Source organism: Ranitomeya imitator, chromosome 3 (genome assembly GCF_032444005.1).
Source record: "Ranitomeya imitator isolate aRanImi1 chromosome 3, aRanImi1.pri, whole genome shotgun sequence".
Taxonomy (NCBI): Eukaryota; Metazoa; Chordata; class Amphibia; order Anura; family Dendrobatidae; genus Ranitomeya; species Ranitomeya imitator.
In genome coordinates, this window is record NC_091284.1 from 233721311 (window position 1) to 233748643 (window position 27333).

The following is a 27333-nucleotide window of genomic DNA, read 5'->3' on the forward strand; positions in this document are numbered from 1 at the left end:
GGCAAGACCTTTTCATAGGAAAGCTAGGTGTCAGCCGGGCAAGGTGGGGCAAAAGATTTCGAAATCCAGTTGTGGTTCATTTTAATGAAGGTTAGATCATCTACATTTTGGGTAGCCAGACGAGTCCTTTTTTCTGTTAGTATTGAACCTGCAGCACTGAATACTCTTTCTGATAGGACACTAGCTGCCGGGCAAGCAAGCTCCTGCAATGCATATTCTGCCAATTCTGGCCAGGTGTCTAATTTGGATGCCTAGTAATCAAATGGGAATGACGGTTGAGGGAGAACGTCGATAAGGGATGAAAAATAGTTTGTAACCATACTGGACAAATGTTGTCTCCTGTCACTTTGAATTGATGCTGCAGTACCTGTCCTGTCTGCGGTCATAGCAAAATCACTCCACAAACTGGTCAGAAAACCCCTCTGGCCAACGCCACTTCTGATTTCTGCCCCTCTAACTCCTCTGGTCTGCTGGCCCCTGCAGCTCGTGTGAGAACGATCACGGGCGCTGTGTGCAGGGAATGCCAGAAGCAAACGGTCAACAAGAGTTGATTGTTTGGTTGCTAATATTAGTTCCAAGTTCTCATGTGGCATTATATTTTGCAATTTGCCTTTATAGCGAGGATCAAGGAGGCAGGCCAACCAGTAATCGTCATCATTCATCATTTTAGTTATGCGTGTGTCCCTTTTGAGGATACGTAAGGCATAATCCGCCATGTGGGCCAAAGTTCCAGTTCTCAAATCTGCGGTTGTGCTTGGTTGAGGGGCAGTTTCAGGCAAATCAACGTCACTTGTGTCCCTCAAAAAACCAGAACCCGGCCTTGCCGCGCCACCAATTTCCAGTGGCCCCGGAAAAGCTTCCTCATTAAAAATATAATCATCCCCATCATCCTCCTCGTCCTCCTCCTCCTCTTCGCCCGCTACCTCGTCCTGTACACTGCCCTGGCCAGACAATGGCTGACTGTCATCAAGGCTTTCCTCTTCCTCAGCTGCAGACGCCTGATCCTTTATGTGCGTCAAACTTTGCATCAGCAGACGCATTAGGGGGATGCTCATGCTTATTATGGCGTTGTCTGCACTAACCAGCCGTGTGCATTCCTCAAAACACTGAAGGACTTGACACATGTCTTGAATCTTCGACCACTGCACACCTGACAACTCCATGTCTGCCATCCTACTGCCTGCCCGTGTATGTGTATCCTCCCACAAAAACATAACAGCCCGCCTCTGTTCACACAGTCTCTGAAGCATGTGCAGTGTTGAGTTCCACCTTGTTGCAACGTCTATGATTAGGCGATGCTGGGGAAGGTTCAAAGAACGCTGATAGGTCTGCATACGGCTGGAGTGTACAGGCGAACGGCGGATATGTGAGCAAAGTCCACGCACTTTGAGGAGCAGGTCGGATAACCCCGGATAACTTTTCAGGAAGCACTGCACCACCAGGTTTAAGGTGTGAGCCAGGCAAGGAATGTGTTTCAGTTGGGAAAGGGAGATGGCAGCCATGAAATTCCTTCCGTTATCACTCACTACCTTGCCTGCCTCAAGATCTACAGTGCCCAGCCACGACTGCGTTTCTTTCTGCAAGAACTCGGACAGAACTTCCGCGGTGTGTCTGTTGTCGCCCAAACACTTCATAGCCAATACAGCCTGCTGACGTTTGCCAGTAGCTGCCCCATAATGGGAGACCTGGTGTGCAACAGTGGCAGCTGCGGATGGAGTGGTTGTGCGACTGCGGTCTGTGGACGAGCTCTCGCTTCTGCAGGAGGACGAAGAGGAGGAGGAGGGGGTGCGAACGGCTACAGCCAATTGTTTCCTAGACCGTGGGCTAGGCAGAACTGTCCCAAACTTGCTGTCCCCTGTGGACCCTGCATCCACCACATTTACCCAGTGTGCCGTGATGGACACGTAACGTCCCTGGCCATGCCTACTGGTCCATGCATCTGTTGTCAGGTGCATCTTTGTGCTCACAGATTGCCTGAGTGCATGGACGATGCGCTCTTTAACATGCTGGTGGAGGGCTGGGATGGCTTTTCTGGAAAAAAAGTGTTGACTGGGTAGCTCGTAGCGTGGTACAGCGTAGTCCATCAGGGCTTTGAAAGCTTCGCTTTCAACTAACCGGTAGGGCATCATCTCTAACGAGATTAGTCTAGCTATGTGTGCGTTCAAACCCTGTGTACGCGGATGCGAGGCTAAGTACTTCCTTTTTCTAACCATAGTCTCATGTAGGGTGAGCTGGACTGGAGAGCTGGAGATCGTGGAACTAGCGGGGGTGCCGGTGGACATGGCAGACTGAGAGACGGTGGGAGATGGTATTGTTGCCACCGGTGCCCTAGATGCAGTGTTTCCTACTACGAAACTGGTGATTCCCTGACCCTGACGGCTTTGGCCTGGCAAAGAAACCTGCACAGATACTGCAGGTGGTGCGGAAAATGGTGGCCCTACACTGCCGGAAGGGATGTTGCGTTGCTGACTAGCTTCATTGGCCGAGGGTGCTACAATCTTAAGGGAGGTTTGGTAGTTAGTCCAGGCTTGCAAATGCATGGTGGTTAAATGTCTATGCATGCAACTTGTATTGAGACTTTTCAGATTCTGTCCTCTGCTTAAGGTAGTTGAACATTTTTGACAGATGACTTTGCGCTGATCAATTGGATGTTGTTTAAAAAAATGCCAGACTGCACTCTTTCTAGCATCGGATACCTTTTCAGGCATTGCAGACTGAGCTTTAACCGGATGGCCACGCTGTCCTCCAACAGGTTTTAGCTTTGCCACGCGTTGTGGGCAAGATACGGGCCCGGCAGATGGAACCTGTTGCGATGTTGATGCCTGCTGCGGCCCCTCCTCCTCCGCTTCAGAACTGCTGCCGCCTGCACCCTGTTCCCCCAATGGCTGCCAATCGGGGTCAAGAACTGGGTCATCTATTACCTCTTCTTGTAGCTCGTGTGCAACTTTGTCTGTGTCACCGTGTCGGTCGGTGGTATAGCGTTCGTGATGGGGCAACATAGTCTCATCAGGGTCTGATTCTTGATCAGCACCCTGCGAGGGCAATGTTGTGGTCTGAGTCAAAGGACCAGCATAGTAGTCTGGCTGTGGCTGTGCATCAGTGCACTCCATGTCAGATTCAACTTGGAATGGGCATGGACTGTTAACTGCTTCACTTTCTAAGCCAGGGACGGTATGTGTAAAGAGCTCCATGGAGTAACCCGTTGTGTCGCCTGCTGCATTCTTCTCTGTTGTTGTTTTTGCTGAAGAGGACAAGGAAGCGACTTGTCCCTGACCGTGAACATCCACTAACGACGCGCTGCTTTGACATTTACCAGTTTCACGAGAGGAGGCAAAAGAGCTAGAGGCTGAGTCAGCAAGATAAGCCAAAACTTGCTCTTGCTGCTCCGGCTTTAAAAGCGGTTTTCCTACTCCCAGAAAAGGGAGCGTTCGAGGCCTTGTGTAGCCAGACGACGAACCTGGCTCCACAGCTCCAGACTTAGGTGCAATATTTTTTTTCCCACGACCAGCTGATGCTCCACCACTACCACTACCCTCATTACCAGCTGACAATGAACGCCCCCGGCCACGACCTCTTCCACCAGACTTCCTCATTGTTTTAAAAACGTTACCAAACGAACGGTATTTGTTGCTGTCACACAACTTACACGGTGAGCTATAACTTCAGTATGATTTAGCTACCCCTTTACAGGTGGGTGAGACCACAACGAAAATCAGCCACAATGTTACACACTCTGTTGTTGTTGGCAACAAATGAGATGGCACACACGCAGGACTGTCACTGAAGCGCAAATGTAAATATTTATCTCCCACTGATTTGTGTTTGTTTTTTTTAAAAGGGAAACTTCAGAAAAAAAAAAATAACAAAAAATTATTTTTTACAGAAGAATTTATAAAACAAATAAAATGAAATGATTGTTTCAGGGAGAATTTAGGAAAAAAAAAAAAAAAAAAGGCTTTGTAGGGCCCACTGAGTGAGAGAGGACGCACACAGGAGTCAGGAGTGGCACACAAGCCCAGAGGCCAATATTAATCTCCCACCGATTGATTTAGTTATTTTTTTTGGTAGATTTTGGAACCCAAATCAAGCAAAAAAATTAATAGGCTTTCTATGGCCCACAATTGGGGAGAGAGAGAGAGATGGCACACCCAGGAGTCAAGACTGGCACACAAGCAGAAGGGGCAATATGAATCTCCCACAGATTTTTTTTTTTTTTTTTTTCAGGGAGACTTGAGAGAAAAAAAAATACAAAAAAAATGATTTTTTTTCAGGAATAATTTAGAAACCAAAGAAAATAAAATGATTGTTTCAGGGAGAATTTAGAAAGCAAATAAAACAAAAAATAGGCTTTCTAGGGCCCACTGAGTGACAGATGACGCACACAGGAGTCAGGAGTGGCACACAAGCCCAGAGGCCAATATTAATCTCCCACTGATTGATTTAGTGATTTTTTTTGGTAGATTTTGGAACCCAAATCAAGCAAAAAAATTAATAGGCTTTCTATGGCCCACAATTGGGGAGAGAGAGAGATGGCACACCCAGGAGTCAAGACTGGCACACAAGCAGAAGGGGCAATATGAATCTCCCACAGATTTTTTTTTTTTTTTTTTTTTTCAGGGAGACTTGAGAGAAAAAAAAATACAAAAAAAATGATTTTTTTCAGGAATAATTTAGAAACCAAAGAAAATAAAATGATTGTTTCAGGGAGAATTTAGAAAACAAATAAAACAAAAAATAAGCTTTCTAGGGCCCACTGAGTGACAGATGACGCACACAGGAGTCAGGAGTGGCACACAAGCCCAGAGGCCAATATTAATGTCCCACTGATTGATTTAGTGATTTTTATTGGTAGATTTTGGAACCCAAATCAAGCAAAAAAATTAATAGGCTTTCTATGGCCCACAATTGGGGAGAGAGAGAGAGATGGCACACCCAGGAGTCAAGACTGGCACACAAGCAGAAGGGGCAATATGAATCTCCCACAGATTTTTTTTTTTTTTTTCAGGGAGACTTGAGAGAAAAAAAAATACAAAAAAAATGATTTTTTTCAGGAATAATTTAGAAACCAAAGAAAATAAAATGATTGTTTCAGGGAGAATTTAGAAAACAAATAAAACAAAAAATAAGCTTTCTAGGGCCCACTGAGTGACAGATGACGCACACAGGAGTCAGGAGTGGCACACAAGCCCAGAGGCCAATATTAATCTCCCACTGATTGATTTAGTGATTTTTATTGGTAGATTTTGGAACCCAAATCAAGCAAAAAAATTAATAGGCTTTCTATGGCCCACAATTGGGGAGAGAGAGAGAGATGGCACACCCAGGAGTCAAGACTGGCACACAAGCAGAAGGGGCAATATGAATCTCCCACAGATTTTTTTTTTTTTTTTCAGGGAGACTTGAGAGAAAAAAAAATACAAAAAAAATGATTTTTTTCAGGAATAATTTAGAAACCAAAGAAAATAAAATGATTGTTTCAGGGAGAATTTAGAAAACAAATAAAACAAAAAATAAGCTTTCTAGGGCCCACTGAGTGACAGATGACGCACACAGGAGTCAGGAGTGGCACACAAGCCCAGAGGCCAATATTAATCTCCCACTGATTGATTTAGTGATTTTTTTTGGGAGATTTTGGAACCCAAATCAAGCAAAAAAATTAATAGGCTTTCTATGGCCCACAATTGGGGAGAGAGAGAGAGATGGCACACCCAGGAGTCAAGACTGGCACACAAGCAGAAGGGGCAATATGAATCTCCCACAGATTTTTTTTTTTTTTTTTTTTCAGGGAGACTTGAGAGAAAAAAAATACAAAAAAAATGATTTTTTTCAGGAATAATTTAGAAACCAAAGAAAATAAAATGATTGTTTCAGGGAGAATTTAGAAAACAAATAAAACAAAAAATAAGCTTTCTAGGGCCCACTGAGTGACAGATGACGCACACAGGAGTCAGGAGTGGCACACAAGCCCAGAGGCCAATATTAATCTCCCACTGATTGATTTAGTGATTTTTTTTGGTACATTTTGGAACCCAAATCAAGCAAAAAAATTAATAGGCTTTCTATGGCCCACTATTTGTGAGAGAGATGGCACGCTCAGGACTGGCACACAAGCCCAGAGGCCAATATTAATCTCCCATTTTTTTTTTTCCAGGGAAAATTTATAAACCCAATAAAAAAAATAATAATAAATAGGCTTTCTATGGCCCACTATCTGAGAGAGAGAGATGGCACGCTTAGGACTGGCACACAAGCCCAAAGGCCAATATTAATCTCCCACTGATTGATTGATTGATTTTTTCAGGTAGAATTATGAACCCAAATCAACCAAAAAAATAAATAGGCTTTCTATGGCCCACTATTTGTGAGAGAGATGGCACGCTCAGGACTGGCACACAAGCCCAGAGGCCAATATTATTCTCCCACTTTTTTTTTTTTCCAGGGAAAATTTATAAACCCAATAAAATAATAAAAAAATAGGCTTTCTATGGCCCACTATCTGAGAGAGAGAGAGATGGCACGCTTAGGACTGGCACATAAGCCCAAAGGCCAATAGTAATCTCCCACTGATTGATTTAATGATTTTTTCAGGTAGAATTTAGAACCCAAATCAAGCAAAAAAATTAATAGGCTTTCTATGGCCCACTGAGTGAGAGATGGCACACACAGGAGTAAGGAGTGGCACACAAGCCCTGAGGCCAATATTTTTCTCCCACTGATTGATTGATTGATTTTTTCAGGTAGAATTATGAACCCAAATCAACCAAAAAAATAAATAGGCTTTCTATGGCCCACTATTTGTGAGAGAGATGGCACGCTCAGGACTGGCACACAAGCCCAGAGGCCAATATTAATCTCCCACTTTTTTTTTTTTTCCAGGGAAAATTTATAAACCCAATAAAAAAAATAATAATAAATAGGCTTTCTATGGCCCACTATCTGAGAGAGAGAGATGGCACGCTTAGGACTGGCACACAAGCCCAAAGGCCAATATTAATCTCCCACTGATTGATTGATTGATTTTTTCAGGTAGAATTATGAACCCAAATCAACCAAAAAAATAAATAGGCTTTCTATGGCCCACTATTTGTGAGAGAGATGGCACGCTCAGGACTGGCACACAAGCCCAGAGGCCAATATTAATCTCCCACTTTTTTTTTTTTTCCAGGGAAAATTTATAAACCCAATAAAATAATAAAAAAATAGTCTTTCTATGGCCCACTATCTGAGAGAGAGAGAGATGGCACGCTTAGGACTGGCACACAAGCCCAAAGGCCAATATTAATCTCCCACTGATTGATTTATTGATTTTTTCAGGTAGAATTTAGAACCCAAATCAAGCAAAAAAATTAATAGGCTTTCTATGGCCCACTGAGTGAGAGATGGCACACACAGGAGTAAGGAGTGGCACACAAGCCCTGAGGCCAATATTTTTCTCCCACTGATTGATGTTGTGATTTTTTCTGGTAGATTTTGGAACCCAAATCAAGCAAAAAAATAAATAGGCTTTCTATGGCCCACTGAGTGAGAGATGACACAGACAGAGATGGCACTCTAGCAGAAATGTCAATCTTAATCTCCCACAAAAAAAAAAAAAGGAACTGTCCTTCAATTACTATCTCCCTGCAGTAATCTCAGCCAGGTATGGCAGGCAGCAATAAGGAGTGGACTGATGCACAAATTAAATAAAAAGTGTGGACAAACAAACAAGATAGCTGTGCAGAAAGGAAGGAACAACAGGATTTGTGCTTTGAAAAAAGCAGTTGGTTTGCACAGCGGCGTACACACAGCAATGCAGCTATCAGGGAGCCTTCTAGGGCAGCCCAATGAGCTACAGCGCTGAGGAAAAAAAAAAAAAAGGAGCTTCCACTGTCTCTGCACACCGAAGGTGGTGTTGGGCAGTGGAAATCGCTACAGCACAAGCGGTTTTGTGGTTAATGGACCCTGCCTAACGCTATCCCTGCTTCTGACGAAGCGGCAGCAACCTCTCCCTAAGCTCAGATCAGCAGCAGTAACATGGCGGTCGGCGGGAACTCCCCTTTATAGCCCCTGTGACGCCGCAGACAGCAAGCCAATCACTGCAATGCCCTTCTCTAAGATGGTGGGGACCAGGACCTATGTCATCACGCTGCCCACACTCTGCGTTTACCTTCATTGGCTGACAAATGGCGCTTTTCGCGTCATTGAAACGCGACTTTGGCGCGAAAGTCGCGTACCGCATGGCCGACCACGCACAGGGGTCGGATCGGGTTTCATGAAACTCGACTTCACCAAAAGTCGGCGACTTTTGAAAATGTTCGACCCGTTTCGCTCAACCCTACTCACCACCTGTGCACTTGACCCGCTCCCATCCCACTTCATCCCAAACCTCAACACAGTCTTCATCCCAACCCTAACCCATCTCCTCAACCTATCAGTAACAACTGGTGTTTTCCCCTCAAGCTTTAAACATGCCTCCATCACACCTATCCTCAAAAAGCCCTCTCTTGACCCATCCTCTGTATCTAGCTATCGCCCAATATCACTTCTCCCTTATGCCTCCAAACTACTGGAGCAACGCGTTTACCTTGAACTGTCCTCCTATCTCTCTTCTTGCTCCCTCTTTGCTTACAATCTGGCTTCCGGTCACACCATTCCACTGAAACTGCCCTAAGGTGACCAATGGCCTCTTAACCGCCAAGAGCAAGCGACACTACTCTGTCCTCCTCCTCCTCGACCTGTCGGCTGCCTTTGACACAGTGGACCATTCCCTATTATTACAGACCCTATCATCCCTTGGCATCACAGACTTGGCCCTATCCTGGATCTCATCATACCTAACAGACCGGACATTCAGCGTCTCCCACTCACACACCACCTCCTCACCTCGCCCCCCTTCTGTCAGAGTCCCACAAGGTTCAGTCCTTGGGCCCCTGCTCTTCTCCATTTACACCTTTGGCCTGGGACAGCTCATAGAATCTCATGGCTTTCAGTATCACCTCTATGCTGATGACACACAGATCTACATCTCTGGACCAGATATCACCTCCCTACTAACCAGAATCCCTCAATGTCTGTCCACTGTTTCATCCTTCTTCTCCGCTAGATTTCTGAAACTTAACATGGACAAAACAGAATTCATCATCTTTCCCCCTTGTCATGCGACCCCCCCAACGAACCTATCCATTACAGTAAATGGCTGCCCACTCTCCCCAGTCCCACAAGCTCGCTGCCTCGGGGTAATCCTTGACGCTGATCTGTCCTTCAAACCACACATCCAAGCCTTCTCCACTTCCTGCCGACTTCAACTCAAAAATATTTCACAAATCCGTTCATTCCTCAACCATGAATCTGCAAAAACCCTAGTCCATGCCCTCATCATCTCTCGCCTTGACTGCTGCAACCTCCTGCTCTGTGGCCTCCCCTCTAACACTCTCACACCCCTCCAATCTATTCTAAACTCTGCTGCCTGACTAATCCACCTGTCCCCCCGCTATTCCCCGGCCTCTCCCCTCTGTTAATCCCTTCACTGGCTCCCCATTGCCCAGAGACTCCACTACAAAACCCTAACCATGACGTACAAAGCCATCCACAGCCTGTCTCCTCCATACATCTGTGACCTTGTCTCCCGGTACTTACCTACATGCCACCTCCAATCCTCAAAAGATCTCCTTCTCTACTCCCCTCTTATCTCCTCTTCCCACAATCATATACAAGATTTCTCTCGCGTATCACCCCTACTCTGGAACCCTCTACCACAACACATCAGACTCTCGCCTACCATCGAAACCTTCAAAAAGAACCTGAAGACCCACCTCTTCCGACTAGCCTACAACCTGCAGTATCCACCGATCGACCAAACCGCTGCATGACCAGCTCTATCCTCTCCTACTGTATTCTCACCCATCCCTTGTAGATTGTGAGCCCTCGCGGGCAGGGTCCTTACTCCTCCTGTACCAGTTATGACTTGTATTGTTTAAGATTATTGTACTTGTTTTTATTATGTATACCCCTCCTCACATGTAAAGCGCCATGGAATAAATGGCGCTATAACAATAAATAATAATAATAATAATGTTGTACACATACTGTACATACCTGTTTCTCCAAAGTTATTACTGTGACTTATCAGCTCAACAGTTGAAATCTCATCTTCGTGATTTTCCTCTCTTGCTGGGCCTTCATTTATCATTAAAACATTTTCTTGGTGGAGAACAGAATTGGTTGTGCCTGTATATTTAAAGAGAAAAGAAGGGTCATTAAATGGAACAGCAATCACAATGACAATCATAGGACACTGTCTGTGTTCACTGTGTCTTTTTTCAAATGCATTCAAGCTGGAAACCGCCTGAAAAAAGTGCATAAAGACTACAAAAAGAATGATCATATGTACATCAATGTTCAAATGACTTGCTGTGCATGTGTTCTGTCTTTTGTGACTTCTTTTAACGGCTTTGAAAGCCAAAAGAGGTCAAAGTAAGTGACTGATCCATTCTTCTGGAGGCCTCCTCTTAGAAGCCGCCACTATGTTCTACATGGCATTTAAAAAAAATTTTCCTGAAGTATCTTCTGCTTCAAAAATGATGCTCTGAGGCTATGTGCACACGTTCCGGATTATTTGCGGATTTTAAGCGTTTTTGCGCTTAAAACATTTAACATGAATTCCGCAATTTTAATGCACATGCTGCGCTATTTTCCGCGCAAAAAACGCTATGCGGAAAAATAATGAGCATGTCCATTAATTTTGCGGAATTTGCGCGGATTTCCCACTGGCTAAGCAGTGAGAAATTTTTGGGAAAATCCGCGGTAATTCCGCGGTAATTCCGCGGTAAAACCGCGGTAAAACCGCGGTAATTCTGCATGCAGATTTGGTGCGGAATTCTGGCAGAAATGTCCGGATTTTCTCCGGAAATTTCTGCTAGAATTCTTGAACGTGTGCACATAGCCTAAAAGACATTGTGTCCACACCCCTAGACCTCATTAAGATGTCTGTGACTTTTCTGTTATGCAAAAAGCTGCGATTCTCAGTACTTTGGATCCAATTTTTATCAAAGTTTCATCAACGATTTTCTCATATGAAAAAAAAATTAACTAATTGAAAAGCATTGTCTACCCATTACATTGTTAAAAACAGATAGCATACAGACACACAATTTTTGCTGTTTAGGATTTTTCAAGGACCCATGGATTTTTATGGGCAATTTTGATCTATGATTTGGATCAAAATGGATATATCTCCTCTTTTTTTCTTTTTGAGGGCAACTTTGTTTGCAAAAAAAGAAAAACAGACATGTGAACAGCCACGTGGACTATAGGACTATATTGGATATGTGTTTTATCCATGAGCACAAGTTGATGAATCATGGACATCTCAATGAGGCCTTTTCCCAACGGCTGTAATAATTGTGAATTGTATAATGATGTTCTGCACTTCCATTGGATGTGATCTCCATTTGGACCAAACAAAGAATTTTTTTCATTTGTTTTTGCCATGCAAATTTAATATGCATCTGTTTTTTTTTTTTACGATTGTATGACATTTATGTGGCGTCTGATTTTATTTGTAAAAATCAGATGCTACACGGATAATCCATTCAAGATCCCAAAACACTGTTATCACACTCGTTCCATGTGGAAAAAACTGTCATCAGGCCAGCTCTATTGTAATTACATTGATCAGTGTGCTGTGCGATTTATACTTGTACAGCACATGTTTATATTATATGCTCATCTAAACTAGCCATAATACACAACAAGAAATTAGTGGACTCATGGAAGATTGGGTTCTGAAACCCCACATGAATAGTGATGAGCGAATATACTCGTTGCTCGGGTTTTCTCGAGCACGCTCTGGTGGTCTCCGGGTATTTATGACTGTTCAGAGATTTAGTTTTCCTTGCCACAGCTGAATGATTTACAGCTACTGGACAGCTTGATTACATGTGGGGATGCCTTAGCAACAAGGCAACCCCCACATGTAATCAGGCTGGCTAGGAAAACCAGAGCAACGAGTATATTTGCTCATCACTACACACGAACTTTAGTCCAAAGTTCAATTCGGGTGCCAGAAACATACTCGAATTTGAACCAGAACCAAACACCATTGAAAACAATGAGCATCTGAACTTTGGAGCTGGAAAACATTTATCCTCTCTCTGGACTTCCCACAGAACTCCAAACAATAAAATGGACTTCCCGGAAAAGTCTTTCTTTAGAGTTTAGCACCCGATACCGAGTGTGTGGTACGAAACCCAAACTTCTCAGTACAGATACACCACCTCTGATCCTGCTGAAACTGTCTAGATCAGGGAGAACTCACATATCCCACAGTTAAAATAGTCAATGAAATCACTATTGCTAGTTTGTACCTCTTTTTCTTCGAGCCTTTATGAAAATGGGAATCAACGTTGCAAAACCAATGACACAGATAATGGCCAGTAGTAGGATCAAAACGAGGATCAGGGTCTTTGGACTAGAAACATTGCTGTATGGAAATAATTATAAGATAACATTTACTTGCCTATGTAAATATCATTATGAACTATAGAGCAAAAATATAATTATAAATAATACTGCTAAAACCTAACAAGTTAATAAATTCAGTATAATAGATTGTGAAAGTTTTACCATACATTAGGTAAAATACAGATTATACAGATTAAAGGATTTTGGTCGACTCATGAGACATAAAAGAGCACCAAAAAAAGTCCAAGAAGCCTCTATTGTACCTCTGTATGGCTTTTGAAGGACTCAGAGGTTTTGTCCTATTGAATTTTATAGGAATCCAACACAATATAAATTTATGCCATGTTTTATCACATGCTCTTCGTATAGAGATGCAAAAGAGTTGTACATTTTTGGATAAGCACTTCTTTATTGAGCCAGTTAAACCTAGAAGGAAACCACGCATCCAGAAACCAGCTTATTCCCAGCAGGGCTTTTCTCTCCTAGATGCATCGCTTCTGGAGCAGGATAATGCCATACATAAGGCAATTCATGTATCCAGGGGTGGATTAAGAGTAGCCAGTAGTGATGAGTGAGTATACTCGTTGCTCGGGTTCCAGAGCACGCTCGGGTGGTCTCCGAGTATTTATGACTGCTAGGAGATTTAGTTTTCATTGCCGCAGCTAGACACCGAGGGTACTCAGGTGTCAAGTCCCGATGCACCTCCTGTGCCAGACGACACCCTGGTTGGTCCCTTACTGCCCCTGCCGACACCAAAGCCCAGAGAAGTGATTCATTGATTTCACTGGGATCAAGGGGACGGCAGCCTTGACCAAATGACAGTCGATTAACTCCAACCAGTGGGCCCCGGGTTAAATACACCAAACCCATAGTGTTCACAGGGGGACGAACTGGGGTGAATATGATATGAAATCCCCACCATGACCTAGCGGGACCACTGCAGACAGAGGGAGGAGCAGGAAAGACAACAGTACCTGGCACGGCAAGCAGAGTATGAGAAAAGGAATTTGCAAGCAAAACTCCAAGCGCGTAAGGTCACTCAGGCAAACAGGGGACCACTACGGCAGGGAGAAGTAGTCGTCTTTAATTTAAAGAAAGGCTGGGACTTCATCAAGGAGTATGGGATACTAAATGAGATTTTTATCAACCGTAGAGATGTAAAGTCCCACCTTATGGAAGGTCACCTCGACCGAGACCTTTACCCCAGAGACAGGGTAACTTACACCCGCCACATCGGTGACAAAGAATGGAACGCCCTTGACTGTAAAAAGTGCATCCCAGTACAAAAGCAACTAAAGGCTACAGACTCGGTTGCAGCATCAGACCTCTAAATGCAGCATCAGTCCCTGCAGGTGAAGCAACAGGCCCAACAAGGCCAGTTACTCAGCGTCATCAGTCCACTCAGACACCTGTGGTGGAGTCAACTATCTTGGCTTAATACAATGTGCCCATGGTCAGATATAACCCTGTGCCTGGTCATCCAGAAGGTGTCAGTACGTAGGTCCTGTCCTGGGAGAAGAAAAAGTAAACTGACATTGTCACCAGAGGAAAATGCAAATATTTGAAAGTTACTGTTACCTGATTAGGTGTTGCAAGGTAAAACTAAAGAATCATGAACAATGCATGATCAAAATTTTCCTTGTATATAGTTAGCACCTTATGTGCTCTCTATTGGTTTTACATGCTAAAATGATCACAGAAGCAAAACTGTCTGGTGTGACTGAAGATGTGGTCTGAAAGGTGATCATCAACAATGCCTTGTAGTCACACCCAATGCCTACGTTGAGGGTTTGGGACTGTTCCCCCATCATCACACCAAAGAGAGAGACACCCCGGCAGGGGAGTTTGTTAGACTTGACAGCAAGTTGCACTTAATGAAAAGATGTTCTCATGCACCTTATAGTGAATGTCTTATAGGAAGTTTTAGTGGGTTTAATTAAGAATATTTTAGAGCGTGTGACCTGGTAGGCTCAAAAGAAAGAGAAGTCTATGGAGAGTGTATGCTAGTATGTTAAGAGTAGAACTAATGGTCATAGAGGGAAATGCTAGAATTTTATGAGGAAAATGTTAGTGTCTGATAGAGAATAGTATGCCGTGTATGTTAGCGTTTAAAAAGAATCCCTACTGAAAGTAAATGCTAATGTTTTATAAAGGATACTAGATGGTGGCCCGATTCTAACGCATTGGGTATTCTAGAATATGTATGTAGTTTATTTATGAAGTTTTCAGAATAATGCAATTTATACACAGGATTCGGCAACCAATTAGCGAAGCGTAGTTCAAATTCCACATCAATTCGCAGCAGGACAGCACCTGTCACTGATTGGTCACGCCCACCTGGCCGCGAACAATCAGTGAAGACAGGGCCTGCTCCAAGTTTTTGAGGACCTCGGGCAAAAGAGTCTCAGTGGGCCCCCCTCTTAACACATACGATTCATGATGCACAGATACAGTAGAGAAATATAGCACATCCAAGTAGAATATAACACAGCCCACGTAGCATATAGCACAGCCACATAGCATATAGCACAGACCACATAGTATATAGCACAGGCCACGTAGTATATAACACAGCCCATGTAGCATATAGCACAGCCGACGTAGCATATAGCACAGCCACGTAGCATATAACACAGCCCACATAGTATATAGCACGTTTCAGAGGCACGGGTAGCAACCAAACTACCCGTGGGGCTTGTTCCACATTGACAGCTGTCGGGTGGAGGGACCAGGTTGCAGGGGGGGAACCGGCCCCTAAGACTAGTGGAGTACCATCGGGCTCAGCTAGCAAGCCAGAGGCTGTGTAGTATTTTTAAGTGCTACACCCGAACACCACCCATACTTCCCCAAAAAGGCAGCTGCATAGAACCCAGGGAATGCTGAAGACGTTGCCCGACCAGGTTTGAAGCTGCTGGCTTGGGACCCTGAGGGTGAAGACACCAGGCATGAGAGGAGGACACCAGTGTAGGGACACAGCCAGGAGAGGAATGTAGAGGGGAGTCCTGGGAAAGTTTCACCAATCTACTTGGGAGTTGGCTGGATCCCCTGCCTGGAGGGCATGGCACTAAGCAGGTGTGCGCACCCTGGAATCTGTGAGTAAAATCTGGAAAACTGCATCCTGCTGTGTCTTAAAGGTTATTTCTGCGTCATCTGCTCAGCACCACTTCAAATCCTATCATTTGCCTTTTAACATCTGCCCTGGGACTAAGCTCTGCCTGTGGGGAGCTGAAACAGCCTTGCTGCCATACCACCAGTTCCAGAGGGTCTGAACAAGCAGCGTTGGTTGCACTGACCAAACACCATAGGTGGCTTCACAGACATTTCTCCATAGACTTTATTTCTCACTACACTTTAATCCCTTTAGTTGGATGCCCAGGGCCACAGACCGAGTCCCCGCTGCCGTGAACACCTCTATAAGTACTGCCGGACCCAGCCTGAGTACCCCACGGCCCTATGGGGTGCTCCATTATACATAGCATAGCGCTATACATAAAGGAGCAGGGGTGAGAAATTAGAGAGACTGTGACTGTTGGGAAGGCCTAACCAATAGGCTGAAAATAATTCTGCTCAATATTAATATTGACATATTATAATTATTTTTTATATTGTATCACTTATTATTAAGCAGAATTAAGTATGCTAATAACCCCTATATACAGTATGAGCCCCACATAGCCCCTTACATACAGTATGGGTCCACACAAAACGGCTCTATATACAACAAGAGCCTTCAAATAACCGTTATATACAGCGTGAGCCCTCACAAAGCCCCTATATACAGTATGAGCCCTGACATAGCCCCTAAATACAATATGAGCCACCACATAAACACTTCTATACAGTATGAGCCCCCACATATCTACCTATATACAGTATGAGCCCCCACATAGTTTCCTATATACAATAGGAGAACCCCACATAGCCCCCTATATACAATACCAGCCCTCAGAGAACCCCAATAATTATGCATACACCCCATACACATATTACAAAAATAACAAATACTCACTTCGCTCCCGTTACCTTGGTGATCTGCTCCTGTCCTCGAGGCACCACTTCTACTTATGGTAAATGCGTACATGATGGCGTGCTGATGTCATCACGATGGCCAGTGCCAGCTGATAATGTCATCATGCTGGAACGTCACAGCAGAGTCTACAGGAGTTCCCCTGGAGCTGCCCTACGATTTTGTATCGCCGGCAGCTGAGTGCCATGAAAGCATTATAATGACGGCAATCTGGTCATGGGCCCCCTCAAAACCCCGGGTGGTAGCCCTGATTGCACTCATTATAATCTGCCAATGCATGTATCACTCCTTACTACACAGAAACTTTCTGTGCAGATTTACAATCTCTGTGCAGTGACATAAAGGATATCTTTAGGAAACACATAGATTCTTCTTGTTTATGCAAATTGTAGACATACCTCTGATAACTACTATTGTTTTGTCCTGGTTTGGACTGAGGGTCTAATGTAGAATTTCCTTGCAATATTGTCACATTTGAGTTCAGAATGTACACTGGAGTAGTCTCATTATTCTCCTTTGTCCCAGGAATTTGATCAGTAGTAAAGGGTGTGATGTTTTCAGAATGATCTATTCCTAATAAGAAAATAAAAATATTCAACATGGCATATCATTTAGATATTGAAAAGAAATTAGAGTTGTATAGAATAAAGCAATGTTCCTGTCAACATAAAGGATTCTCCAATTCAAGCAATCCCCATACTGTAGTTAAATAATAATACATTTATTGCAAAGTGCCTCCCCCCCTCTACTGTGAACTTCCATAACCAGCTGCAATCTGTGGTGAATCCTGGCAATAAGGGCGTGAATCATCTGGGTGTCTTCGTCAGAATTCTGTAGTACAACAACTTGAAGTTCACAAAAATGTTGTGACTTTTGGCCTTTTTACACCAGTCTTGGACAGCTCCAATACAGTGGTTGGAGTTGCACCTTACTCCAGTGGTGCATTCATTAAGACTGGTATGCACAAAGTCATTCAGGAACATTGCAAGACATGCTCTTTTTACGTGCCCCAACTCTGATCAAGAGATAGGGACCCTAAACAAGGGATCCCCTCTATCTGTAATTCCCTTATGGGGTATAGAAAAATATATACAGTATTCAAAAGCAGAAATCAACTTTAAAGCAGTCTAGATGTAAAAAATAACTCATGATCAACTTTTTAAACACCTCAAATGCTCTATCTGGAAACAATAACTGGGAGAGACTGTTCCTATCACTTTATTGTTTACTGTCTAACAACATTGTATTGTGTTTGAGGATACAGGTCCATCTGTTTCAATTTTCTAAAACACATTAGTGCTCATATCTAGATATTTGTCATTGTGTATGGAGCTACACCTCCTGTTTCACACATATAAACACATCAATGCTGATGTTCATATGACTTTATAGGTTATTTGTTATTTGTCTGTCATAATTTAGTCTCATTAGTCTGAGGGCCCTTTTCACATTTTAAAAGTTATATGTTAATTACTTCTACCTTATTTATCTAAAAGACATCTCGATTGGTAGCCCTTTACATACTACATACAAGACATCCGTAGGGTGAACAACTACTTCACTCACTTAAGGTAGCTTCACACTGAGCAACTTTACAACGAGAACGACAACGATCTGTGACGTTGCAGCGTCCTGGATAGTGATCTCGTTGTGTTTGACACGCAGCAGCGATCTGGATCCCGCTGTGCCATCGCCGGTCGTAGCTAGAAGTCCGGAACTTCATTTGGTCGTCAGGTCGGCGTGTATCGTCATGTTTGACATCAAAAGCAACGACGCCAGCAATGTTTTACATGGAGCTAACAACCAGCGAGAACGATAAGTGAGTCGCCGTTACGTCACTGGATCGCTCCTGCATCGTTCTGGTGTTGCCGTGTTTGACGTCTCCTAGCGACTTAAACAGCGACGCTGCAGCGATCGGCTCATTGTCTATATCACTGCAGCGTCGCTTAGTGTAACGGTACCTTTAGGCTCTTGATGCATATGAATCATCTACTCACTGTCCAAATGAGAACATACTGTGTACCATCTTGAAGTTGGATAAATTGTGTACATGCACTACCAGGGTACAAGACACGCATACATAGTTCACAGAATACCCAGATTTACTTTACTAGAATGGTTTATCTTTAGGGTATGCGCACACAACATCTTTTCTAGGCTGTGAAACCAGTCATGTTTTCAAAGAGGAATTCTAAGTGGGAACATTTCTCTTTGTAGAGAGTGCCAAGCCAATGTAATCAGACTTATAAACCATGCAAAGCAATATTGACTTTTTAATGGGATTAATACCCTCAATAGTGTTCTTGTCATTGTCCTCTCTAAAGAAGCTATTTGCATTTTTATTTCTCAGAGGAACATTGCGTGGTGTATATGTAAACTGATGCCAGTTTGACATTCTCCACAAGAAGAAACGTTCCACCTTACACTCCAAGTCAGAGGACTCTCACCTAGCCAAATGCTCTCACCTAATCAAATCAGACCTCCTGCTTTGTACTGTGGAGGAACAAACACCCTCAAAGAGGTTATCCACTTCTCGGACAACCGCTTTTAATCTTCATGTTTCCTCTTTTCAAAATAATAACATTTCTACTCAACTCCAGTTGGAACTGTTGGAACTGGCGCTCCCGGAGATTGCATATCACTGTCATGTTATGCAATCCTTGCGGCTAACCAGCGCTGGCTTCAGTCTCCCTGCCTTTGAAAGTCAGAGCTGTGGCTCTCTCATTTTCTCTGAATGTATGTGATATGTCTGAAGGTAGGGAGAGTGAAGCCTTTTAGGATTGATACCTCAATAAGTAGCACTAAAATTCTTGCACTCTTCCTTTTTGAAGAGGATATTTTCATATCTTAGAGGAAGATGCTTTAGGACATGGTGGCATTTCTTTCCTCAAGTATTGTTTCTGCAACATTTTGTTTGTTTCTTGAGCAGTTTTCCATTTTTGACCGCTAGTGGTTTATTTGAGCATCTTTTTGCGTTTTTGGGATGGTTTTCTACTTGAATTTTCAGGTTGTTTTTTTTTCAAACTTCTCCCCTTCCACAACAGGGGCACCAACTTACTCACCTCCATGGCCCCCTTCCCACTCTTCTTCCTACTCCTTCTCCAACTGCTACCTGGGGTCTGCACATGGCGCACAGATTCCTGAGCACTGTACCTAATGCACATACTCTCCAATGGCAGGGAGACACTTCCTATTTAAGTCATCTCCACTTGAATGGAGGTGCCTGAGCAACGTGTATAGTTAGTCTTCTGCACGCTTGCTAGCTGTTGAGTCAGTTTGTTTGTGAAACATATAATCCCTTAAAAAGTATATATTAATTACTTATAAAAATCACCACCCAGTGTGAAAGACTGACAGTATGAAAGGATGATCCTGCTTAATAATGTAGCAAAACAATAATTATATAGAACGCACAGACCGATACAATTTGCAAAATTACCTAAAGGGTCCCTGGTCTAACCCTAACTGACCACTGTCTATATAATTATTGTTTTGCTGCATTGTTAAGCAGTTCATCCTAACATACTGTCAGTCTTCTACACTGGGTGGTGTTTTTTTTATAAGAAATTAATATATACTTTTTAAGGTATTATATGCTTCACAAATATATGGTTTTTCCCTAATCCTAGGACTTTCTTTTTTTTCTTTCTACAGAATATTTGTCAGGTCCCCAGTATCTGCCAGTCAGTTTACCTGTCCATTACCTGTCTACCTGTACTTGGCTTGTGTCTGTATTTTAGCTGAATCCGTCAGCACCTGCCTGCCAGTATATCAGCTATGCTCGTCTGCCTGTATGCCTGCCATCTCCATCTGTATACCAGTGTGCATCTGTCAGTGCCTATCTGTATACCAACTGTACCAGCCTGCACCAGCCAGTGCCTATCTGTACACCAGCATCTGTGGCTCCTCTGTTCCTGCCATGCTTTCCTGTATGAGTTGTACTCTCCTACCAGGCCATTCCAGCTGCCTGCCCATTGGGGGTTAGCTGCTGTGTGCCCGAGGTCTGTGCAGGTGTAGCACCTGGTGTCCATCGGGAGCCAAGCCTAAACCCATCACTAGAGTCTCTAGTGATGAGTCAGGTGCTCACTTAGTTATGCGCCTCCAGGACCATGGCACAGTGGTTCCATCAACAGCATTAACCTGTGTAAACAGGACCTGCACTGCCAAGAATAATAGCAGCCAATAAGCACTGAAAGATCTATTAGGGTATGTGCACACATTGCGGATTTTGCTGAGGATCCGCAGCGGATTGGCAGCTGTGGATTCGCAGTGGTTTTCCATGAGTTTACAGTACCATGTAAACCTATGGAAAACAGAGTCCGCAGTGCACATGCTGTGGAAAAAAACACACGGAAATGCTGCATTGTTTATTCCGCAGAATGTCAAGTCTTAGTGCGGATTCCGCAGCGGTTTACACTTGCTCCATAATAGGAATCCGCAGGTGGAATCCGCACAAAAACCGCAAAAAAAATGTTGTAAATCCGCGGTAATTCCGCAGTACGGATTTCCTGCAGATTTACCAAAATCAGTGCGGAAAAATCCGCACACCTTTTCGCAACGTGTGCACATACCCTAACAGATCATTCAGTGCACATCTGCCTATACGATCTGCCTGGGTAAACAGTCAATTAACCCCTATCTGACCTTGGATGGGATAGTACGTCCGAGGTCAGATCCCCTGCTTTGATGCAGGGCTCCGCGGTGAGCCCGCATCAAAGCCGGGACATGTCAGCTGTTTTGAACAGCTGACAAGTGCCCGTAATAGGCGCGGGCAGAATCGCGATCTGCCTGCACCTATTAACTAGTTAAATGCTGCTGTCAAACGCAGACAGTGGCATCTAACTACCGCTTCCAGCCGGGCGGCCGGAAATGACGTCATCGCCGACCCCCGTCACATGATCGGGGGTCGGCGATGCGTCTCCATTGTAACCATAGAGGTCCTTGAGACCTCTATGGTTACTGATCGCCGGTGGCTGTGAGCGCCACCCTGTGGTCGGCGCTCACAGCACACCTCCATTTCTGCTACATAGCAGCGATCAGCAGATCGCTGCTATGTAGCAGAGGCGATCGAGTTGTGCCTGCTTCTAGCCTCCCATGGAGGCTATTAAAGCATGGCAAAAGAAAAAAATGTAAAAAAAATAAAAAATATATAAAAGTTTAAATCACCCCCCTTTCGCCCCAATCAAAATAAATCAATAAAAAAATATCAAATCTACACATATTTGGTATCGCCGCGCTCAGAATCGCCCGATCTATCAATTAAAAAAAAGCATTAACCTGATCGCTAAACAGCGTAGCGGAAAAAAAATTAGAAACACCAGAATTACGTTTTTTTGGTCACCGCGACATTGCATTAAAATGCAATAACGGGCGATCAAAAGAACGTACCTGCACCGAAATGCTATCATTAAAAACGTCATCTTGGCACGCAAAAAATAAGCCCTCAACCGACCCCAGATCACGAAAAATGGAGACGCTACGAGTATCGGAAAATGGCGCAATTTTTTTTTTTTTTTTTTTTTAGCAAAGTTTTGAATTTTTTTTCACCACTTAGATAAAAAATAACCTAGTCATGTTAGGTGTCTACGAACTCGTACTTACCTGGAGAATCATAATGTCCAGTCAATTTTAGCATTTAGTGAACCTAGCAAAAAAGCCAAACAAAAACCAAGTGTGGGACTGCACTTTTTTTGCAATTTCACCGCACTTGGAATTTTTTCCCCGTTTTCTAGTACACGACATGCTAAAACCAATGATGTCTTTCAAAAGTACAACTCGTCCCGCAAACAATAAGCCCTCACATGGCCAAATTGCCAGAAAAATAAAAAAAGTTATGGCTCTGGGAAGCAGAGGAGTGAAAAACGAACATGGAAAAACGAAAAATCCCACGGTCATGAAGGGGTTAAATGAATGACAATCAGTAAAAAGTAGCTTATCAGTATTAGTGTGCCTGATCTTTACTAAAGGTACCTTCACACTCAGCAACTTTACAACGAGAACGACAACGATCCGTGACGTTGCAGCGTCCTGGATAGCGATCTCGTTGTGTTTGACACGCAGCAGCGATCTGGATCCCGCTGTGATATCGCTGGTCGGAGCTAGAAGTCCAGAACTTTATTTGGTCGTCAGGTCGGCGTGTATCGTCCATGTTTGACAGCAAAAGCAACGATGCCAGCAATGTTTTTACATGGAGCTAACAACCGGTGAGAACGATAAGTGAGTCGCCGTTACGTCACTGGATCGCTCCTGCATCGTTCTGGAGTTGCTGTGTTTGACGTCTCTACAGCGACCTAAACAGCGACGCTCCAGCGATCGGCTCGTTGTCTTTATCGCTGCAGCGTCGCTGAGTGTGACGGTACCTTAAAACAATTCATTGTGAAGCCTGACAACCAATCTGGAAAGCATTAACCCCTTTACCCCCAAAGGAGGTTTGCACGATAATGGCCTGGACAATTTTTACAATTCTGACTACTGTCAATTTATGAGGTAATAAGTCGGCAACACTTCAATGGATCCTGGTGATTCTAAGATAGTTTTTTCGTGACATATTGTACTTCATGATTGTGGTAAAATTTATTTGATATGACTTTTTTTTTAACGGAAAAATGCTAAAAACATTATTTCCTTCATAATTACTTACCTTATTTTCTGGTGTATAAGACGACTAGGCATATAAGGGTATGTGTCCACGTTCAGGATTGCATCAGGATTTGGTCAGGATTTTATGTCAGTATTTGTAAGCCAAAACCAGGAGTGGAACAATTAGAGGAAAAGTATAATAGAAACATATGCACCACTTCTGTATTTATCAGCCACTCCTGGTTTTGGCTTACAAATACTGACATAAAATCCTGACCAAATCCTGATGCAATCCTGAACGTGGACACATACCCTAAGACGACCCACAACTTTTCCATATAAAATATGGAGTTTGGGATATAGTCACCGTATAAGACGGGGGACATCTTATACGCCCAGCCATCTTAGGGTATGTTTCCACGTTCAGGAAAAGCTGCGTTTTTGACGCTGCGTTGAACCGCAGCATCAAAACGCAGCATCCAGATGTTACAGCATAGTGGTGGGGATTTCATGAAATCCCGTCTCCACTATGCATTAAACGACGCATGCGGCATACCCACGAAAACACACATGCGGCACGTCTTTTAAGAACTCAGCATGTCCTTACATTGCATAAATAACGCAAGGACAGCGCAGGTGACCTGCCAGTGACCTCAGGTGCAGATTTGGTCAGGATTTTACCTGCATAAAATCCTGACCAAATCCTGATGCAATCCTGAAAGTGGACACATACCCTTATACGGCGTGTGCGGTGCGGATGGTTCCCAGGGTCTGGAGGAGAGGAACTATATGGGAACCATACAGGACTGTTCCCTGCACACACCGTACCTGGCGTATAAGACGACCCCCGACTTTTGAGATGATTTTCAGGGGTTAAAAAGTCGTCTTATATGTCGGAAAATATGGTATTTATAACGTAAAATAAAAATTAAAAATAATAATAGTAAAAAAATTATAGCTCCTCTTTAACAAATGCTCACATGTAGTGTTTTGGCTTTTACTTTTCCTTTTACATTTGTGAGGGCTCTCACTCCTACATTTGGGAGGTCCCTCCCTTATTCAAAATTGTTTGCTACACAGTGGAATACATATTTTCCAGCACTTTACAATGCCAACTAAAACATGCCCATTATAACTTTGGGCTTTGCCCGCCATCACCGCCATGTCATTATGCGGTCCTCGCTTCACATTTTCAGAATGCCAGCAGGTGCCATGAAACCTGAGTTTCGGATGTTCAGTTGAGCATGACGAGAAGAGACAGGAACTGGCATATGAGGAGACTGAAACCCTGATGGAAATTGGGCCCATTATTCTTGGTGTGAGTAAGATGTCTGATGTCCCAGCCTCTGACTCTGTCCCACCAGGTTCAACCAGTGTGCTGTCAGGGAAATGTAGCGTCCCTGTCCACAAGAACTTGTTCACGTGTCTGTGGTTAGGTAGACCTTTCCTGTCACTGCATTGGCCAAAGAACAGCTGATATTGTGTAACACGTGCTTCTGTAATGTTGGGATGGCACATCGGGAAAAATAATGGCGGCTGGGAATCGAGTACTGTGGAACTACCACTGCCAAGAGGTCATGGAAAGACTCAATTCCCACAAACCAAAACGGCAACATTTCCAGGGTTAGCAATCTGGCAATGTGGGTGTTTAGCATTTGGGCCTGTGAGTGGGTAGGTGGATATTTCTGCTTCCGGTGAAATGTCTGTGGCAAGAACAACTGAACACTGTGCTGGGGACAATGAACTGGTCGTGGTTGCTGACTGTTGTGTCTACGCAACTGCAGGTTGTTGGCAGGAGACATCAGCGCCTGCTTCCTGGACAGCACATTGGGAAGACTGTAATACAGGGGAAGGGGCAGTGGTTGCACCCTCAGACACAGATTTTGTACCCAGGCATTTCACCCACCTACTGTGGTACTTGGCTTCCATGTGCTTCTGCATGCTGGTAGTGCTCAGGTTGGCAGTGTTCTTGCCCCTTCTCAACTTGGCATAGCTGATGTTGAAAATTACAGTTGTTTTGTCTGAAGGACTTTCAGAAGAAAACTGCCATACAGGGGAGCAATGCACCCTTGGCCTGTTATCTATTCAAGTGGGGGGATCTGTGGAACAATTGACCGAGTTCTCCCTCTGGTCAAACCACTACCTCTTCTTGCCTGTCTTCGTGCTATGGATCCATCCCTCTCTGCATTGCTGTGCTTGCTACTGTGCCAGGTTGGATAAGTGGCCTCATCATCGACCATATCGTCTTCCAATTCATCAATCTGATCCCCTTTCTGAGTTGCGATTTTAGGCTGACCTGACGATAACTATTCGTCATGATTATCCTCCACCTCTTCAGACATGAATTGACCTTCTCCAACGTGGCTTTCTCCTACCCATGGGTGCTCAAATGTTTGTGTATTAGTGCACCCCACCTCCTCATGACCCTCTGAGGAACAATTCCTCGGATTGGCCAGCATTGGGGTCAAATGTCTATAAAGTCTCTTGATGGAGGAGAGGAAGGAGTACCAAGTTGAGGATTGTGAGGCCAAGGCTCTTGTCTATTGAAACTGGACTATGTGGAAGACTTGATGGTGCTGCATGTCAACACACTGGATCCTTTGTCTGCCATCCAACCCACAACATTCTTGCACTTGTCTGGGTTCGACAGTGGTGTAGCGCGAATACCGAATTTTGACAGGAAGCTAGAATGAGATAAAGTCACCTTCTGATCTGCCACATGGCCTGGGCGGGCACCATCAAATCCATATCCCCACTCCTTAATGTCACCCTTTTCCACATTGAATGTATTATGAAAAAGAAATTCTTACTTTATTTTTCACAAGTACCCTAACAAAGGGGTTATGAACAAATTTCATATATCTAGCAATGTGTGAGTAAATTTTTTTATCTATTAGCTTTATGACACACGCCAACAGCAGACTCAGGAAAACTAATGGTAAATAGCGATGTTTGCGTATATCAGCAGGCTTTGCGCTGGGCGCACAACTGCTAGATAAATATACGCTATTTATTTAGCCAGTAGCACAATAATTTTGTTAAAATATCACCTTTATGACACATGCCAACAGCAGAGTCAGGAAAATTACTGGCAAATAGTGACACTTGCATATCTCAGCAAGCTTTGCACTAGTCGCACAACTGCTAAATGCCATGGTTTGAACAGGGCTAATGCCATGCCCTCTCAGGGTTAATTGTATTGGCCTCCTTTTGGATCTGGGAGTAATATTTATACCCACACTGGACTTGGATTCTCTGTTGGTTATATTTTCGTTCTGTCTGTGTGCCTGACCCCCTGGTGCGCGTGTGCATACTTTGTTGTTTGTTTGCTCTCAGTGCTCGATCTGGTCTGTTTGATTCGCTCTCTAACCTCCGGCTTCCACCTGACTATCCTTCTGTCTCACCCTCCTGTACCTCGCTTGTCTCTTGGTTATTGACCTCGGCACATTTGACTACTCTCCAGCGATGTTCGCCTTTTTTGCACCCAGCGCCGGGCTGCTCCCCTGGCCACTCCCCCTCTGTGACATGGTTCAGGTCCTCCTTTTTATCCGGTGAGTTCTCCGCCATTCTGCTCTGGGCTCAATTATTGTGGCGAGTAGCATCCCGGCAGTAGTTACACACTGAATCCGTGACACTAGATATATACGCTATTTATTTAACCAATAGAAGAGTAATTGTTTTTTATGTCGACCTTTGTGACACATGGCAACAGCCGACTCAGGAAAATTACTGGTAAATTTGCCTATCTCAGCAGGCTTTGTGTCAGTCGCACAACGTCTAGATAAATATATGTGATTTATTTAACCAATAGCACAGTAATTTTTTTTAAATATCGCCTTTATGACACAAACCAACAGCAGAATCAGGAAAATTACTGGTAAACAGTGACGTTTGCGTAGCTCAGCAGGTTTTGCATCAGTCGCACAACTTCTAAAAAAAAATACGCTATTTATTTAACCAATAACAAAGTAATTTTTTTATATTGCCTTTATGACACATGACAACAGCAGAATCAGGAAAATTATTGTTAAATAGTGATATTTGTGTATGTGATCAGGCTTTGCGCCAGTCTCACAACTACTAGATACTTATAAGCTCTTTCAGAAATAGGAAGAGGCGAGAAATATTTTTATATTTTAGTATATGCTGGCACTGTGGAATGTTATTTAGCTGTAAAAAAAAAGTGGTTTAGTATATGCCGCTACTGAGGAATATTATTTAGCTGTAAAAAAGGCAGTTTCGTATAGGCTGGTACTCTCGTATGGGGAAGGAAGGAGGACCAGGTT

The 27333-nt window shown here is 43.8% G+C and overlaps 1 protein-coding gene across 1 annotated transcript in view; it reads right to left on the minus strand.

The window, feature by feature from the left end:
- Positions 1 to 27333, minus strand: part of LOC138669629 (uncharacterized) — a 280728-nt gene that overhangs the window by 113851 nt on the left and 139544 nt on the right. Inside the window, exons 16-18 of the mRNA XM_069756275.1 lie at positions 16867 to 17041; positions 12345 to 12460; positions 10075 to 10206 (exon numbers count right to left, since the gene is read on the minus strand). Coding sequence (XP_069612376.1) covers positions 10075 to 10206; positions 12345 to 12460; positions 16867 to 17041 — 423 coding nt within the window. The remainder of the gene's footprint in view (positions 1 to 10074; positions 10207 to 12344; positions 12461 to 16866; positions 17042 to 27333) is intronic.